General features: G+C 40.2%; 1 protein-coding gene across 7 annotated transcripts in view; it reads left to right on the plus strand.

Annotated features, from left to right (window-relative positions):
- LOC306873946 (TBC1 domain family member 1-like) overlaps window positions 1-19,949 on the plus strand; it is a 70,734-nt gene that overhangs the window by 38,145 nt on the left and 12,640 nt on the right. For 5 of the 7 annotated variants that reach the window (XR_013784550.1, XR_013784551.1, XM_079423548.1 and 2 more), the window contains 4 exons: window positions 5,729-5,865; window positions 11,305-11,493; window positions 14,554-14,715; window positions 15,637-15,798. Coding sequence is in view for 4 of the 7 variants with exons in the window: in XM_079423548.1 (XP_079279674.1) it covers window positions 5,729-5,865; window positions 11,305-11,493; window positions 14,554-14,715; window positions 15,637-15,798 (650 nt within the window). In the remaining 3 variants the exon portion in view is untranslated. Of the gene's footprint in view, window positions 1-1,968; window positions 2,089-5,728; window positions 5,866-11,304; window positions 11,494-14,553; window positions 14,716-15,636; window positions 15,799-19,949 lie in introns of all 7 variants that reach the window. The other 2 variants (XR_013784549.1, XM_079423547.1) reach the window with 1 other exon arrangement.

The raw sequence follows: 19,949 nt of genomic DNA on the forward strand, positions 1-19,949 counted from the left end.
GCGTATATATATATATATATATATATATATATATATATATATATATGTATGTATGAGTTTTGAGAGAGAGAGAAAAATATAAGTCGCATTTTATTATTTCATTCAGAAATAGGCAGATGCGAATTACAAACATTATAATAAACACTGTAAACATAGCTAGGCTATTTTAGTTCCCCTCACTCCACAACAAATCCTTTCAATTAACAGTAGGCTATTTAGAAAATAACAAGAATTAAAAATGTAAGAAGCTATAGCTATATAAACGACAAACCAAAATAATTAATTTAGGCTAAAACAAAACTGAAACCAATGTTGGATCTCCCATTCGACACACAATCAAATGTTTCCGTATTCGCAATGTATTTTAATGCCAAGTTATTTACCTTTTATGTAGGCCTACTTCACTCGCGTTCCAATATCCACGTAAAACAAAATGTTTGGCATAACTTCACGGCTGTATGGTGATAACGCTTAACGGCACAGATTTTACTAGATATTTAAACTGAGCAGTGTGTTTTTTTTTTTTTTTTCTCCATATGTTTGACTGATTGTTTTTTATAACGATAATGAACAGGCTGCGTTGTCAAGGTAGAATGCTTTACTGTGCGCGCATGCGGCGCTGGAGCAATCACTTAATTTTTTTTTTTCCTTCTAACATTGGAAGCAAATACTCCTTTTAGTCATGAAGATAATTGGAATTGTAAAAGGTTTGCTTTTATTTGTGTACATTCACAATAAAAACAAATCTTTGCACTATTGTAAAATAAGCCTAAAAAATAGGATGCCGATTTCTGCCGTCTGGTTTCCACAAAAATGAACCGAAACTCTGCATAGGCTACTTGTTGCACAGTTTTTCTTTCGTTTTCTTACATTATTTAAGTGAAAATATTCAGTTCTAATTTAAAATAATCTTGTCGGTTAATGTTTAATAATCGGTTAACCAGCGTCGGTTAGGAAAAATAACTATAATGAACATCCCTAATACTAGTTTTAACTGGTCTATAACTTGGCAAATGACCATGGAATAAGCGGGATACTCAACGGCTAACCGTGCATTAAAGGATTTTTAATGCACTTCACGTCAGGCGGTCCTTTCCTCCATGTCGTGCATTTAAAATCCTTTAATGCACGGCTAGCCGTTGATTATCCCTTACATATACCCTGCTCACGTTATAACTTAAAATAGTCTAGAAAATCCGAAAAATATATATTATTGATTCAATTTATATAGAGGTTTGTGTTTTGTATGGATACTGGGTATTAAGAGTGGGTATTAAGTACACATAAATTAATTGTTATATTTTGCATACCCACGTAATTAAATAATATATATAATTCTATTGTGTAACTGCCACTTTTCACTATCAAATCAATTTTTTGGTGCAAAAAATCAAGTTGCAGTACTGGGAATATAATTTTTTCTTTCAAAACGCCATTATAGCACTGTTATTTTGGTATAATTTATGTATTGTTGTGTTATTTATATATATTTTGAGTTAGCTTTTATATTTTCAGTTTTCCTTTTAATTTGACTTTATATTTAAATGTTTTTGATTTTTGTTAATTTTGTTGTTTTTTAATTACTGTTTATTTTTCATTTTTTATTTAATTTTTTGTTTTACTTTGTTTATTTAGTTTAACTGATCTCAGTTGCCAAGACAACATTTGTAGTTTTCATTTACATTTAAGCTTTTTATCTAATATTTATATTTCATTTTATTTCAATTATTCGATTCAATAATTACATGAACAAAACATAGGTATTCGCCCCAAAATACCACACATTAAATTCACATGGCTGTTTGGTGAATTCACCCCAATGTGTTCTCATTCAACAAGAACAGGATAGATTTCACTTTTGTGCTGTTTCAGTCCAATGAGGCTGCACATTACAGTGACTCTCTGTTTCACTCTTTTACTCTGTGGCCTCTCTCTCTTTCTCTCTTTTTCTCATGCTCTATCTCTCAGTCCATCAGGGCTGAGTGGCTTTAGAGCAAGATTACACTCCTCCTCCTCTGTTCCAAATTTCCTCAAATTTCTGGCCCCTGTAGTGGAGAGTGATGATAACAGTGACTCTCAGAAGAAGAGGTACTATTTCTTCTTCGCATTCTGCCAATCCATCTTTCCATTTTTCTGCCTTCCATCTCTGTTCTTTTTCTACACCTGCCACCGAGGCTCATGTGGATAAGGACTTAATAGACAAAGATAAATGTCCTTGTAATGAATTAGGATGTGCACCGAAAATCAACAAATTGAGTACTTGTTCCACAGAGTTCTTGTCAATGCATATTGTATTTTTTTTCTCAGAAGACAAGCATAGACATTATGCTTATTTTGAAACCATTAAAAATGGATAGCCTAGTGTTTGTGAATAAAATACAATATCATATAAAAATAAAATAATAAATACATCACAACATTATTGTCAGTCCTTGTCTTGTGTTTCCCCTCCTCCCGTGCCCATATTTGGCCTTCCTGTTCCTGTCCTCGTTTGTCTTCATTAGTTTAATTAGTCCCTAGCCCTGTGTTTTGATTAGTCCACACCTGTTCCTTATTTCCCTGTGTTTATAAGCCCTATGTTTCCTAGCCCCTGTGTCCGGTCTTAATCGTCAGTGATGTTCGTCTCTCCCCAAGCTCCTCGTCTCCTTGTGTGTCTCTCTCCTAATAAATGTGATTATTGGAACCCTACGTCTCCTCGCTCCTTGTCCCCCGAGAGGGAACGTGACAGAAGACCGGACCTACAACAACACGATGGCTGAAGACAGGCTTTGGTGTCTGCGGCAGGATGGTCGGGAGTTGGTAGAGTATGTTGAGGAGTTCCTTGAGCTTTCCAACGAGGTGAGCTGGATTGACGCCTCACTCGGTGTGTGTTTTCGGTTTGGGTTGGACAAGGATGTCATCAGCTGCGATATCCCCACGTCCAGTTTTTCTCTTATCGGGCTGATAAATTATGTCCTCAATGTACATGGCATTGATTTCGAAGTCGAAGAATGTCAAACTGATCTTCGTCCAACCCAACCCGAGAACAACCCGGCCTCACCAGCTCACCGCTCGCCAGGACCCTCCACATGCCCTGCCAAATGTTCCGGCCACCCAACTCTTCCCAGCACTGCTGCTGTCCTCAGCCCAGAGCACCCGCGCAACCCCGCGCTTCAAGAGCGCCCTCCTGAGTTCCCGCTGGTTCCGTCCAGCCCTCCTGAGTTCCCGCTGGTTCCGTCCAGCCCTCCTGGGTTCCCGCTGGTTCCGCCCAGCCCTCCTGGGTTCCCGCTGGTTCCGTCCAGCCCTCCTGGGTTCCCGCTGGTTCCGTCCAGCCCTCCTGAGTTCCCGCTGGTTCCGTCCAGCCCTCCTGAGTTCCCGCTGGTTCCGTCCAGCCCTCCTGAGTTCCCGCTGGTTCCGTCCAGCCCTCCTGAGTTCCCGCTGGTTCCGTCCAGCCCTCCTGAGTTCCCGCTGGTTCCGTCCAGCCCTCCTGAGTTCCCGCTGGTTCCGTCCAGCCCTCCTGAGTTCCCGCTGGTTCCGTCCAGCCCTCCTGAGTTCCCGCTGGTTCCGTCCAGCCCTCCTGAGTTCCCGCTGGTTCCGTCCAGCCCTCCTGAGTTCCCGCTGGTTCCGTCCAGCCCTCCTGAGTTCCCGCTGGTTCCGTCCAGCCCTCCTGAGTTCCCGCTGGTTCCGTCCAGCCCTCCTGAGTTCCCGCTGGTTCCGTCCAGCCCTCCTGAGTTCCCGCTGGTTCCGTCCAGCCCTCCTGAGTTCCCGCTGGTTCCGTCCAGCCCTCCTGAGTTCCCGCTGGTTCCGTCCAGCCCTCCTGAGTTCCCGCTGGTTCCGTCCAGCCCCGCGCTTCCAGAGCGCCCCCAAGTGTCCGCGCTTCCAGAGCGCCCCCAAGTGTCCGCGCTTCCAGAGCGCCCCCAAGTGTCCGCGCTTCCAGAGCGCCCCCAAGTGTCCGCGCTTCCAGAGCGCCCCCAAGTGTCCGCGCTTCCAGAGCGCCCCCAAGTGTCCGCGCTTCCAGAGCGCCCCCAAGTGTCCGCGCTTCCAGAGCGCCCCCAAGTGTCCGCGCTTCCAGAGCGCCCCCAAGTGTCCGCGCTTCCAGAGCGCCCCCAAGTGTCCGCGCTTCCAGAGCGCCCCCAAGTGTCCGCGCTTCCAGAGCGCCCCCAAGTGTCCGCGCTTCCAGAGCGCCCCCAAGTGTCCGCGCTTCCAGAGCGCCCCCCAGTGCCGGCTCCACGCACGTGCCCTCCCGTGCCGGCTCCACGCACGTGCCCTCCCGTGCCGGCTCCACGCACGTGCCCTCCTGCGTTTCCGCTGGTTCCATCCAGCCCCGCGCTTCCAGAGCGCCCGTCAGAGTCCGCGCTGCAAGAGCGCCCGTCAGAGTCCGCGCTGCAAGAGCGCCCGTCAGAGTCCGCGCTGCAAGAGCGCCCGTCAGAGTCCGCGCTGCAAGAGCGCCCGTCAGAGTCCGCTCCTCTGTGGCTCCCAGGGGGGAGCCTCCCCAAGAAAATTTTGGGGGGGGGTAAGAGGGTCACAGCCTGTGTGGCCGGGCCAAGGGCCAAGGCCACACGACCCGAAAAAAATAGGCCGTGGCCTCCCGAGTCCCCTGACCCGCCCTGGCCTCCCGAGTCCCCTGACCCGCCCTGGCCTCCCGAGTCCCCTGACCCGCCCTGGCCTCCCGAGTCTCCTGACCCGCCCTGGCCTCCCGAGTCTCCTGACCCGCCCTGGCCTCCCGAGTCTCCTGACCCGCCATGGCCCCTGGAACGGGCACCGCCCTGGAGGCCTCCAGAGCGCCCACCCCCCCTCCCCATTGGATGGTGTTAGGCGTGAGGACACGCCTTCCGGAGGGGGGCGTAATGTCAGTCCTTGTCTTGTGTTTCCCCTCCTCCCGTGCCCATATTTGGCCTTCCTGTTCCTGTCCTCGTTTGTCTTCATTAGTTTAATTAGTCCCTAGCCCTGTGTTTTGATTAGTCCACACCTGTTCCTTATTTCCCTGTGTTTATAAGCCCTATGTTTCCTAGCCCCTGTGTCCGGTCTTAATCGTCAGTGATGTTCGTCTCTCCCCAAGCTCCTCGTCTCCTTGTGTGTCTCTCTCCTAATAAATGTGATTATTGGAACCCTACGTCTCCTCGCTCCTTGTCCCCCGAGAGGGAACGTGACAATTATAATGTACACTAGATAATAATACATGTTGGGATTTCCTAAACTTTACATTCAACAGTGATGCATTATTAGTGTTTTTAAAGACAAAGTGAGTGCTGGATAGTAGCAAGGGTACAGTACGTTTAAAAAAAAAAGTAAAAAAATCTATTATCAGTTGATATCCTATATAGTGTACTTATTTTATTGTCCATATCTTCATCATTTAATAATTTATTATTATTCTGGCATGTAACACTCCAATTCAGTACTTTCCTGCTCGGCACTGGGAATATCATTTCTGATTTAAAAACGCCATTGTTACAATGTTATTTCATATTATTAACAAAGTCACATTTTCCTAAGTGAGATAGATAAATAGATAGATAGATAGATTACAATTTTTGTAAGAAAATAAAAAAAAATCCTCAAAATGCTCAAAATAACTAGTAATGAGTTGATCTAGGATTGCTTTGAAATGATTTTTTTGGTCTTGTTTTATGAGCTTTCAAATTTAATATGCTATCTATTCTGACAGAAGCCTGTGACTGCTGTCTGTCTGAATGTGTATATATTTGTGAATGGAGGCCTTAGTTTATGTATTTCTATGTGTGTTTAGTGACGTGGCAGCCCTGTCCAGTCCTGGAGCAGTGTGTGTTGTTGGGGATGACAGTCCTTTACGTAGCCGGAGACACTCCTGGAGACAACAGATCTTCTTAAGAGTCGCCACACCACAGAAGGGCTCAGACTCCAAAGGTAACACCCTAGTTGAATATGTAAGTAGGGTATATCAATGCAAAACATCACATAGATCAACTACACTTTACAGTGTACAGTACAGTCAGTGCCTCTACATTCCACGGTAACAGTTGATAGCCACGAGGTGGTGCTCTTGCTCTTAATGTCATGGTAAAGACTTCATTTAAGTGAGTTTGACAACTGATAGCCAACTTGGACCAGAATTACAGTGATTATCACCTCCCCCCCGCACCCAGACATGACTCTGTCAGTGCTTGCTTTTCTTCTTTTCTTGACCTGTTTTATGTCTTTCTTTCTTGAGCTGCCAAAACAGCAAATCAGGTCTGTTATTTTGAAGCTGGTAGCTCATTAGACTTGACAGCACCTCACAGTAAATGTTGATCCGGATGTCAAAACACCCCTCAGGTGTGTGTGTGTGTGTGAATGAGAGAAATGATGATTAATTCTCCACACTTTTGTTTAACTTAATAGGCTCAAAAAATGAAATGCCTGCAAATTATGATGTTGGAGCCCAGGTTTAACAGTTTTTACAAAATAATTCAAGTTTAAAATAAGATGTAAAGTCATACAGTGAGATATAATGTTACTATTGCAAGAAATAAAATTGAAATTGTGATTATATGAAGTCTCAAATACTTTTTTTACTTTAAAGGTAAAGCAGGCTTCCATAGTTGTGTGGACTGTGTTTGTGTGCTCAATTAAAAGGTGTCCAGTATCTGTTTCTGGAGAACTGACCTTTTTTCATTTACAGAAAAATATATGTTGATGTCTGTGCAGTAATATGAGTACACTTCCTTATAGCAGAATGCGTGCCAAGAGCGCTCTTGTTGTGTGTGTTTCTCCAGTATTTTTGGGTGTGTCTTGACAAGTGTGTGTCTACACTGAATGAAGTAATGTTTGTGTTAATGAGATAATGTGTGTGTTGGGTGTGGTGTTTTGCAGGAGGTCATGTTGACAGATATGTGTAGAAAAGCACCGGCCTTATTGACCCACTTTACATATGTGTGTTTGCACACTTGCAAGGCGTTGGTCTGGGCAGAAACACCACTTATTTACAGAGGGAGTGGCCAGTGTGTGTGTGTGTGTGTGCACCCAAGTGTCCGAGTGTGTCAGTGTCCGCTCATCTCCACACATACACTCAAACACATGTGCTGCTCCAGGAGTGTGTGTGTGTGTGTGCGCGTGTATGATTCCTGACATAAGAAATTGCTGTTTTGAAAGAAGTTGTATGGCCCTTCTGTTGAAAGCTTTAAATTATGTTAGGCAGAAACATTGTCTGAAGTGTGTGTGTGTATAAAGGCACTGCAGTTCTCTCACTGTCTTGAGAAGTTGTACTCGACTTTTATATTACAGTGTATGTAGGAATCTCAAATATTGGTTGTAAATGCCCTCCTGCCATTTTTCCTATATATTTATTATTATTCTTTCATATTTATTAATTTAAATTATTTTCATTTTTTCCATTAAAAAAATCTAACAATTTGTAATATATTTATAACAGTGAGTCTTTTAAATAATAAAATACATTTTAAATATTATATATACCTGGCAGCATGAATCTAGTGTCACTATATATTTTTTAAGTTATTAATGTTTTTGTGGAAATGCTCTTTTCACATTTATTTATCTAGATTAAGCAGTGTTTGTCTGGTCATATGATCTCAACATGGTGGCCCCCAAAAGGAAAAAGGTTACCTTTTTTGATCTACTTCACTTAGAGTCTGAGTAAACGTTCTATTCACACAGATTTGTTTCGTTTGTTTGATTATGTATTGTAACATTGTTATGGTAGGTTTCCTGTCCAAAAAATAAATAAATAAAAAAATTAGCTGTGTCACGATAATAAAGTTAATCTGTGGTATTTTGTGACCACAGGAATGAGGAAATTGGGAAAACAAACTCCCTTTGGACAATTATAGGTTTGAAAATACTATAACCATTACTGTAAGACTTAAAAATTATTTACACTGACAGGAGCAATGTTTTCAGTGAGACTTGGTAATAAACCATTTCTGCAACATTTATATTTATGCTAATGAGCTGGGCTGTGCAAATGAGAACTGCTGTTTGAACTTTAACATTTAAATCTAATCACTTTATAATGTTTTTGTCTTTTTTGAGCTGTGGGTAGGAAATTGGCTAAACTACAGCGGGTTTAGACGAGATCTGGTTTTGTGTGTTACAGGAGTGAGATGAAAAAGATTTATAGTGTGTGGGTGAATGCTGTTTTATTTCAACAGTCTGATTTGATTTTTCTTTTCATTCTGATTATGCAGCACAGTGTTTTAGGTGATCTCACTCTGTGTTTATACTATATACAGAAGTACATTTTATTTTTCTTTATGCACAATTTCTCACTTTGTAAACAAACAGGGAATTTTGAGGTCTCGGATCCACCCTATTGTTTGGGTGGTGTTCGCTTTATTTTTAACACCTCTGCCTGTATGCATGGACACTTATATTTGAGTGTTATGCATGTGTTTGTATTTCTGTGTGTTTTGTGGTTTGCTCTTTTGTTAAGTGTTAATTTTTGCAAACTTCAGAGAAAACAACAAAAATCTTGTGGAGAACACATGCCATTATGCATTACACCTGCTGTTTATTAAAGTGTGGGGAAATCAGAGACTTTTTATTGTAGGTTCTTCATTATTTACTATGACCGCATGTTATCTGTAATGTTTTCAGAGGTTACAGTCATATGAATTGAAACATTTATTTATAGTGGTAAGTAATGGTGATGTTGGTAATTGATAAAGGTGTTGTTGATTTAGAAAGATGATGGTTATTGATTTTAGATTGGTAGCTATTCTAGTTGTTTTTAGTCAATATGTGTGAACATTCAAATACATTTGTTTGTCTTGGCGAGACATCAAGCACAGTCGTGTTTGTCTTAAATTATTATAAACAGCCATAAAAATGAAACAGTTACATTTAAGTATTATTTGACCTTTTACTTTACTACTTTTTTTTTTTTCTATTTCTGAACTTACCAAAATAATTTATAATAGTATTTTTGTCATAGTTTATGATTATATATATTTTCATTTGTTATTTTTGAATAAGTGAAGTGACGTGTGGCCAAGTATGGTGACCCATACTCGGAATTTGTGCTCTGTATTTAACCCATCCAAGTGCTCACACACAGTAGTGAACACACACACACACACACACACACACACACACACACACACACAGGGGCTGACTGGGACAAAATTTCAGGCCAGGAAATCTCACACTCATCCAGGCCAAAAACCACTGGGTTAAAACAACCCAATTTGGGTTATTTTGGTAACCCAACGTTGGGTCAAATATGGACAAACCCAGCGTTGGGTTATTTTAACCCAGCCATTTGGGTTAAATCTGTGACCTAACATGCTGGGTTGTTTGAATTAACTCAAATATTGATTGAATAAATGGAATAAAACGTATACAAACCTTAATTTAACTGAAGAAGTCCACTAAATTGGCGGCGTTGAGGACTCGCTCTCTCCTGAGAATGAAAAGCCCGTGCTTTGACTGTAACCCAACAGCTGGGTTAAAGTGCCGTCGCTGGGTTATTTCATTGGAGGGAGGGGGAGGGGTGTATAGTTTCAGCGGTCAGTGAAATTGACCCAGCCACTAACCCAAAAATTGGGTTACACACAAAACTACCCTACACTGGAAAAATAACCCAACATAATGACCCAACAGGCATAACCCAGCGTTTTTTAGAGTGTAGGCTGGGGCTGCGCAAAAATAATCAAATGTTATCTCTTGAACTTCCATTTTCCTTTTTAGTCTCTTCATTTTCCCTGACAGCTCTCTGTCCCTCATGTGTTTACTTTTTTCACTAATTTTCTTGTGCGGTCACTTTTTCATAAACACATCTCCACCTTGTTGCAAAACAACCACCTCATTGTAATTTGTTTGCACACAGTATACATAATATTGTTTTATCTTGCCTAAATGTCAAAATTAGTACATTAATAGTTACATCTTGAATATATCTTTACAGAAACATCTTAACATTGAACATGTTTTTGCATTATCATGGGTCATGTTTTGTCCTAAATAAAATGAACCGTGGTGTTATTGGGCCTATAGTAAAAGTATGGTAACCATGTTTTTTTGGCGGATTGATTACCATTTGTTTAACCAAAGTTTTACAACAAATACCATGTTAAAACAGTGTAGCAAACCCATTGTTAATTTGTGGTTACATTCTTAAAAATAAAGTGCTTAAAATGTTCTTCATAGTGATGTCATAGAAGAACCATTTTTGGTTCCACAAAGAACCATTCAGTCAAAGGATCTTTAAAGAACTATATTTTTCTTACCTTTTTATAATCTGAAGAACCTTCTTTAGCCACAAAGAACCTTTTGAGAAACAGAAAGGTTCTTCAGATGTTAAAGGTTCTTTATGGAAGCATGTAGACAAAAAGGGTTCTTCTGGCATCGTGAATGAAGCATCTTTATTTTTAAGAGTGTAATTTAACTACTTTATTTTTTAGTAAAACCAGGTTAATTTTCATAAGGGTTGTGTTGTTGTCTGCCTTAGCTCCCTCTGAACCTGTTATAACATTGCTAACATTTGCTAGCAGTTTAATTAAGTAAACAAAGACAAAACTACAATAGCCTGTTTACAGATGCAACTGGCCTGAGCCTCTCTTCTCCACCTGGGCTCTTCCACTCCATTCTCGAGTCTCGCATCCTTTTGGCGGACGCGCGAATGCGCGGAGCGTGCGCAAGGCGAATTGCGTTGCCAGTCAAGACTAACCGACTCATGATTTATTAGTTTTATTATTGAATGGCGAATTCGGAAATAATCACTTTAGTACATTCGGCAGGCAACAAAAAAAAACAGCAACAATAAAAAAAAAAAAAAAAAAAAAAAATGGAGGGCACCGGGCCAAATTGGGACTTCTCCCGGTGCTCCCTATGGCCAGTCCGCTCCTGCACACACACCGTGAACACACACCCGGAGCAGTGGGCAGCCAATTCTGCGGGGAGCAGTTGGGGGATCGGTGCCTTGCTCAAGGGTCTCTCACCTCAGTCATAGTATTGAAATTGGAGAGAGCTCTGGTTATTCACTCCCCCCACCAACAATTCCTGCCGGACCTGACACTCGAACCCGCGACATTCGGGTTACAAGTCCGACTCTCTATCCATTAGGCCATGACTGCCCCTCTTTATTTTTTATTTTTCCCATTAAAATTAAGTTGCCTATATTTAGTAGATTGTTTAACACACAAAAGAGTGACAATCAGGTCAACACACAGAAGTATAGAAATTCTACATTGATTTAAAAACAAAAACTGCACTGGTATCGGATCGGATCGGATTCAGCCGATATTCTGAATTTTCTGGATCGGATCTGAAAAAATTGTATCGTTGCATCCCTAGTTGGTAGTTCATGTTAATTTATGGTATTGTGACATTAAATATTCTGTTTTCCAGAATCCACCTTAGAGGTTGGCAACAGAATGGCGTTAGCAGGTGGAGTGGGGGGCGGGGACAGCATCCTGGGGGCGGTGCCAGAGGAGAGGAGAAAGAAGAGTGGGGCGGAGCTAAGAGCGTTATGGAGGAAAGCAATTTTTCAACAAATTCTCCTGCTGCGGATGGAGAGAGAGAATCAGAAACTACAAGGTGAAACACAAACACTCGCACAATAACTATTATCACTGTGATCATTGTCAATTCTGCATACAAATGACAAAGTAACAAACTGGCAGTAGGATACCTTTACAAATTCAATTAACAAAAATGAACTCAATTATGCGACTGATTTTGGTTTTCACACACACACACACACACACACACACACACACACACACACACATTTCTGCACAACCTGGCGCACCCATGCACTGCCTTACCTGGAAGTCCCTGCTGCAGGTTATGAGATGATCATGACAAGTGAAGAGCTTTGCTTGCACAAATGCGGTGGTATGTTTCATGATTGGCAGTGTCACGTCCTGCCTTTCCATGCCCAGTCATGCTTCTCATGACCTGAAAAGAAAGAACAGAAGCTTGAAAAGAAAGCATCCAGACCTATTGAATAGGGTGTGGGCATAAAGAAGTGGGTCAGAAGATGTGTACTGGGAAGACTGTCTGCCCTACATCTAGCCTGTGTTTATATTACCACTTTCCCTCTCAATCACGTAACTTCTGATGTTTGACACTTTGGAGACCTCTATTTCGGTTTCTTTCTTGCTTGCTTTATTTTTTTGTTTTTTTTTGGTCCCATAGGCAGGGGCGTGTCTACGTGGTGGCCTGGAGTGGCACCAGCCCCCCCTGAAATTTGGCTGGCCACCCCAGGTGCCCCCCCTACCAGATGTCTTGCGATAGGCTTGTTTTTAGTTAATTTCTAACTGCATCTGGCGTATCTTGGCATGTGTAGGCAGCTGCCTAGGGCCGCTTCTCCTCTTTATTAATTTTAGGCATTTTAGCGTGATCTAAATGACAAATGTCGAGAGCGCATAATGTTACGTGATCATGTAATGCGCGAGCATGAATCTCTCCACTCGCAAGCGGATTTCCTTCACTCGCACAAAACTGGACGTGTGCTTTTAAATTTACATTGTTCTTTTATGAATTGGCTCGGGTCTCACTCAGATATTGTGTGTATGCTCAAACGTTATCCTCGCATCACTGAAGACCAGAAAAGCTTTTTTTTCTAATTCAAGTGAAGAGTAGGCTTTTCTCACTAAATGGAAGCAAGCTGAATATAGTTAGCCTTCTCTAGTTATTAATTTTATTAATACTTATTTTAGTTAAGAGCTTAAATTGTAAATATGCATTTATTAAATTATTTTATGTAGTACATTTGTATTTTGTTGTTTTTGTATATAGTTATAGAAGCAAATCAACCAGGTTCCAGAAATAATCACTAAGGCTGCTTCTGAAATAAGTGGGGGTGCTCTCTTAATGCATATTTTCACATATTTTGTCCCTTCTATTGCTATCAATATGCTGCTACTTCGAGAGCGAATCCTGCATAAATATGCAGATGTCATTCCCAAAACTTTGCAACGTGTGTGTGGGCCAAAAACAAAGTTCTACATTTTAAATGGATTGCTTAGAAAGCTTGCAAAGAGTGCTCATAACCAATAAAGCTGTCACTCTTTGTTCATCGCAATCTCACAAAGTTCTGTGAGGACCAATGAATCTCAAACTGTGCAATTAATAGCCTATATAATATAGGCCTATTAACATTGTGTATCCAACCCCTCCCCCTGGCCACCCTCTTTTAAGGCAGTGCCCCAGACTGCCCCCCCCCCCCCCCCCCCCCCCCCCCATTTAAAATGCTCTAGACACGCCCCTGCCCATGGATGGGGAGGGTATTATTCTCTTGTTCCTGAAATTTCCCTTCTTGCATTGCTTCCTGTGTTTGTGTGTCTAAACGAGAATTCTCACTGGTGCAATAAGTGTAATTGGTCTTACCAGTCTTTATATAGTCGTAATGACTGTATAATGAAGACATTCTGCTGCATGCTGGGCATGTGTTGTCTGCCTCTTCTTCACTCTCCACTTGTTTAACTTTTCCATTTAAAATAAAGAAAAAAAGAATAAACAGCCTAATCTTCAGACTTTGTCAATAAAAAATAATATACAGTGGTTCAAATAAGTATTTGATACACTGCCGATTTTTCAAGTTTTCCCACTTATAAAGAATGGAGAGATCTGTAATTTTCATCGTAGGTACACCTCAACTGTGAGAGACAGAATCTAAAAAAAAAATCCAGAAAATCACATTGTATGATTTAATAATTAACTTCCATTTTATTGCATGAAATAAGTATTTGATCACCTATCAACCAGCAAGAATTCTGGCTGTCACAGACCTGTTAGTTTGTCTTTAAGAAGCCCTCCTATCCTCCACTCATTACCTGTATTAATTGCACCTGTTTGAACTCGTTACTTGTATAAAAGACACCTGTTCACACACTCAGTCAATCAGACTCCAACCTCTCCACAATGGGCAAGACCAAAGAGCTGTCTAAGGACACTAGGGACAAGATTGTAGACCTGCACAAGGCTGGGATGGGCTACAGGACAATAGGCAAACAGCTTGGTGAGAAGGCAATAACTGTTGGCGCAATTATTAGAAAATGGAAGAAATTCAAGATGACTGTCAATCTCGCTCGGACTGGGGCTCCATGCTAGATCTCGCCTCGTTGAGTATCAATGATCCTGAGAAAGGTGAGGGATCAGCCTAGAACTACATGGGAGGGCCTGGTCAATGACCTGAAGAGAGCTGGGACCACAGTCTCAACGGTTACCATTAGTAACACACTACACCATCATGGATTAAAATCCTGCAGTGTGCGCAAGGTCCCCCTGTTCAAGCCAGCACATGTCCAGGCCCGTCTGAAGTTTGCCAAAGACCATCTTTATGATCCAGAGAAAAATGTTAGATCTCTAGACTGTTTTTTTTTTTTTTTTCGAAGTTGGATGCTGTTTCATGCTAAAGACATCAGACGTGAGTGCAGTAATCAAACACGTCTGTTTAGAGTGTGTTTACATTGAAAAACAATGCAAAATTAGCTCAGTCGAATGTAAAACACGATCCGTGTGAATGGACAGTAAGTAATTAAATTGAATGCACTGTGATGTAATGTTGTAGAAGTTCTTCCAACTCAACTAATTATCTTTATTCTGCACATCATTTTTAATTTCTTACATTTTCATTCAATGTGTGTACAGCATCAGAGAGTGATTTGCAGTGCAGACGACTCAAGCTGGACTATGAAGAGATCACTCCGTGTCTGAAAGATGTCACACTGGTCTGGGAGAGAATGCTCAGCACCACTGGGAGGTCAAAGGTCAGATTTGACACTGAGGAGATCCACAAAGCTGTGGGACAAGGTAACACACACACACACACACTCACACGTAGATACATAAAAATGTTGAAACTGATGTAACAGTAAATTGTATGAGCTGTCCATTGAATGTTTTGACACCTGGATTAACTGAACTAGAACTGTATATTGAGGGAAGATTACGTAATATGTTGTTTTAGACAGTTTGTGTATACGTTTTCAGTTTTTAGAGGAATATAAACTGAGTTAACTTTGTGGATTTATTTTAAAGTCTTTAATTAGATTTTCTTGAAAAAAGTAGATTTTTAAAATAGTCTTCATGTTTGATGTTTATTTGGAGAATGTGTGTGAGTGTTTAATATTCATAGATAGAAGAGCTGTCTCTGATTGTCAGGTTTTTATGGAGGTAGTTCTACAGAATGATTGGTGAGATTACACGCACCTACGCACACAAGCACACACTTGTTCAAGTTCAGTGCAACTGTGGCATTTGCATGAAACATTCACGTACACATACTTGTACAGATGTTACAGAGATCATCATGTTATCACAATGAATCTGGTGTAATTCTTTGCTTTTCTGGTTTATGTATCATAAACTGCAGTGGAGATAAAAGTGTTTGCAATTCTGTTTGGTGCTGTTAGTGCCACAGAAATTACACACAGAACCGTTTTTTTCACCTGTAGTTGGTTTTTGGATTTGTGATGTTTGAGTATGTCTTTTTTCGATGTGTGTGAATGGGGAGGGGTTTGCTGGGATGCGTGTTACCTTTTTTACGTCAGTCGTTGCCAATGTTGACTTTGTCTTCTTGAAGTGATTTTATGGACATCCATCTACATGTCAGATGAGATTACACACTACTGAAATAGCACTGAAACTGAGGTGTTGTGCATGTAAACATTCAAAAGATCCCTCAATGAATCACTTTTTCTGTTCTTCTTTCTGTTTTTCTCTCCCTCTCAGGCGTCCCTCGTCAGCATCGAGGAGAGATTTGGAAGTTTCTATCAGAGCAGTATTTGCTGAGGAAGGAGGTGCCAAGCACCAAACCTCCTAACAATGACACTCCATACAAAGAGCTTCTGAAGCAGCTCACATCCCAACAGCATGCCATCCTCATAGACTTGGGTTAGTATTACAAACACAATGGTCTGTGCCAAAACCTAGTGAGCTGCATTGCTGTCTACAGCTTACATAGATGCCATCTAACTAAAATGGAACCTTATAAGTGATCGATTTGGAACACTCTTCATAGGCAACAACTGTGCTTGATGCACGAATATTGCTCCTCACATGAAGCGCACAGGAGACTTGGACCACAACTTTCCCCAATTAAGGGTGCTTTCACACCTGCCTCATTTAGTTCGGTTGAATCGCACTAGAGTTTGTTTTCCCTCTTGGTGCGGTTCGTTTGGGCAGGTGAGAATGCAGCAATCGCACTCGGGTGCGGACCAAACAAGCGTACTGAGACCTCCTTGAAGAGGTGGTCTCGGCACGCTTTCAAACGAATCCTGGAGCGGTTCGTTTGTGGTGAGGACACGATCCAACCTCAAACAGACCCAACTGCAAAAAGAACTGCGCATTTTTGGACTAAACCTGTGCTGTGCATTATGGGATGAGGAAGTGTTTGTTGACAGTTTGCAGTTTAACATGGCAGGTCGCGGACAAACTTGGGGTTGTGAGGAGGTGCGGAGCCTCATAGAAATTTGTAATAATAATGTAATAGCAGTGTGCTGTCTGCTGCATTTTACTCCTTTCTTTGTTTACCTCCGGGAGCACCGTTGGAATTTTCCCGCACACTCTTTCTGACCAATCGAAAAGCAGTTTAGGGAATGCGTTCAAAGACACATCTAGCCAACAAGTGAAGCGGATGTTGTCACGTAACTGCATTTTGGTTCGTTTCAGCTGGTTCGGACTAGAGCAAACAGTGTGGTATGAAAAGGAACCAAAACGGCTAAAAATAGCTACAATTGATCATTTTTTGCCTTTGGTCCGGACCAAATGAACCGAACTACAGTTGCGAAAGCACCCTAAGTCTTACAATTATTAAATGATTTAAATGTATTTATATTGACAGATATCTTAATTAAAATGGTAAAAAAAAAAATGTAAATAAAGTTAAACATTAAACAAACATTTAAAAAAAGAGTCCTCAACCGTTGGGTTCAGTAGTTCATTATGTAGTTATTTATAAATGTATTGTAAAAGTATTCAAATTTACTTTTTGGTGTTGAGTGAACATCTATACAGATATTATTTATTATATTAATACTGTTCAAAAAAATGCTGTTCTTTTGAACTTTATAAGATAATCTTAGATCATAGAATCCTGAAAAAAAAAATAGTGTGGTTTCCACAAAAAAATAAGTAGCACAACTCTTTTCGACAGTGATAATAACAAGAAATATTATTTGAGCACCAAATCGGCAAATTGGAATGATTTCTGAAGGGTCATGTGACACTAAAGTTTGGAGTAATCACTGCTGAAATTTCAGCTGTGCCATCACAAGAATAAATTACAATTCAATATTTTAAAATAGAAAAAAAAAAAAAAAATTTAAATCATAATATTTCACAATAATACTGTTTTACAATATTTTTCACAAGAAACGTCCTGGAAAAAAACACAAAAAAATCTTCCTAACCACAAACTTTTGACCCGTAGTATCTGAATATAATATTTTGTAATATTAATATAAATTATTTTATTTCACTTGTATCAGTCATGAAAAGTTATAAAAATGATTAAAAAGCAGTACAGTGGAACTGGCCCTTAAAATGCTATCCTGGTAGGCTGTTCACTAGGTTTAGAAACAGTTACTTTTGTATTGCCCTTAGTACTTTGTTGTCTTTGAAGGTGGTTGGGTATTTAAATCATTGTTGAATGTCTAGTAGACTTACTGTAGTAAACTGCATGTGTGTCTCAGAGTTGCTTAAGATGTTTTGCCTCTCTGAAATGTCTTGGGCAACAGAGACATGTCCAGATAATTAACTCAACAAGACTGTTATTTGGTGAGCTTAATGTTGTTCTAGCGTGTTGAAAAACAGCTATTCTGCCTTTCTGTGTCTTAAAAATACATACTAACTTGTACATGCTCATGCTTGTCTTGGAATTTTTTCAAAAATTATCATCAGAGTATACACAAAAGTCTCCATTCTAACGGAGATAGACAGATGTGAAGATGGAGAGATTAATGGGGAGGCTCAGACAAAGAAAGGGAGGTGTCATTGGCTCTCAGAACAGTGACAGCAGGGAGAAAGAGAGATAGATAGCTTTACAACACAGGAAGAAACCTAATCTTATAGGAATTTATATTGTTTGTAGGAAGACGCCCTCTCAGACATGAACATGAAAGATCTTATTCAATGCAATTTCCAGAGGTGGGTAGTAAGGAGTTACATTTACTTGAGTAATTTTTTTGGGTAACTAATACTTTTAGAGTATATTCAAAGATGGGTACTGTGGGCGACGCTCCTCTCGTTACTTTGTTAATGCAATACAAGTTAAAAATGCTTCAATTTATTCCAAAAGCGCTGTCTACTTTGCTTTGGGCAATGAGTACGTCAGTCGTCTGAAGCGGCTCTCACTCAGAGTTGTAATCAAGAGCATTGAAGACATGACTTTGGATCTAGTCAATTGAAAGCAAATCTGCAAAGGTTTGTTTGCTAGCTATGAAGATCTTTATTAGATTAACACCGCGTGTGCCGTTTACGGTTCCACAGGTATAGACAGGCCTCATTCGATTACAGAACAGGATACCACTATGACATTACCAGTTTGTTGTACATGTACCTTATACATTAAACACAATGTATAATTTATACATTAAATAAGCTGTCACAGAGTATGAAATGAACACCCGTTAAACCCGCGTTAGCTCTGCACAGCAGCCCGCAACCTGTTCTAGACACTAATATTCATATTTTTACAATATTTATACTTGCACAAATATAGGCTACATTTGTTTACATTTTGCAGAACTGAAGATTCGTCAATGTGCATTTGTTTCGTTATGTTCAGATGTCGGTAGCAGTCATGTGAGGAGTTTTCAGAGGTTTCAGTGTCAGAGGTTATAGAAATATACATTTATAATACATAATTAATTCAAATAATACTGATAAGCTAAAACTACTACGAATTCTACTAATAAGAACAATATAAAACGCGCTAAGGATTATTGAGCTGCTGGGTTCATGAATATTAATCAGGTTGTCTGCATTCACTCGAGCTGATTCGCTGAAATCAAAACAGGGAGAATAATAGGTGAGCGCCAGCCAATGAGATTGCCGTATGTGCATTAGTAGGCGCAATGATATTATGCAGCGCCTTAAAGTAATCCCCAGCTAGGTAACTAGTTATGATATAGCTGGGGACTACTTTCAGGCACTGCGTCATATCATTGCGCCTGCTGAACTCATGGTACGGCAGCAAAGTTCTTTGATTATTATGCCGGAATGAGAGTATAGTTCCTAGCCATATCGGCCTAGAAAATCGCAACTTTTCATTTTCCGTCGGTCTTAGTACACGATGTAACTACAGAAGAGTCAAGCTTTCAAAAAATGTTCCTTTAAAACTACTATATCATCATCATCATATGGACAACTGAATGGTGTCAGTGTACGAACAGCAAACTGTATGAAATTAACTTTACTGTTAGTAAAAGTTGGATCTTTATTTTCAATAACCGATTGGATCTGACAATAAGAATACACAATGCCGTATAGGACATTTCAGAATCGGGACCAAATTCTTGATATTAAAGGAAAATCCAATATGCTCTTCATGCCAGAGCCCATTATCTTTAAAAAACTGTTTATTTGGGAAATTACATTTTTAACAGAGCCAACCTTAATAATTGACTAATTGTAAACACAGTTAATAAATTATAACACTTATCAATTCATTGTTACTCTATGCATTTTAAATTCAGTTATAATTATTTGCGACAAGATATAATAATGTATTACAATGCACATTATGAATAATTATAATGCATTATACCCTTTAATAACCCTTTATAATGCAATATACATAGACGCTTTAAGTAAAGTGTTACCAAGAAGTCTAATATTAATCATTTGCAGATTCCACAGTTTGATATTTATGTATTTAACACTGAAAATGTGACTTAAGTGCACAAAGAACTTGGCCTCTGTATGAACCTGCATGAGAGAAGCATTGTTTGAATATAAGCATATACTGTAAGTATATGTAAGTTGAAAACCAGCACCTGGTTGATGATAGAATATCAAATATTGGAGCCCTAGTTTGTTCTGTC

Source organism: Barbus barbus (genome assembly GCF_936440315.1).
Source record: "Barbus barbus genome assembly, chromosome: 8".
In the NCBI taxonomy this organism is placed as follows: domain Eukaryota; kingdom Metazoa; phylum Chordata; class Actinopteri; order Cypriniformes; family Cyprinidae; genus Barbus; species Barbus barbus.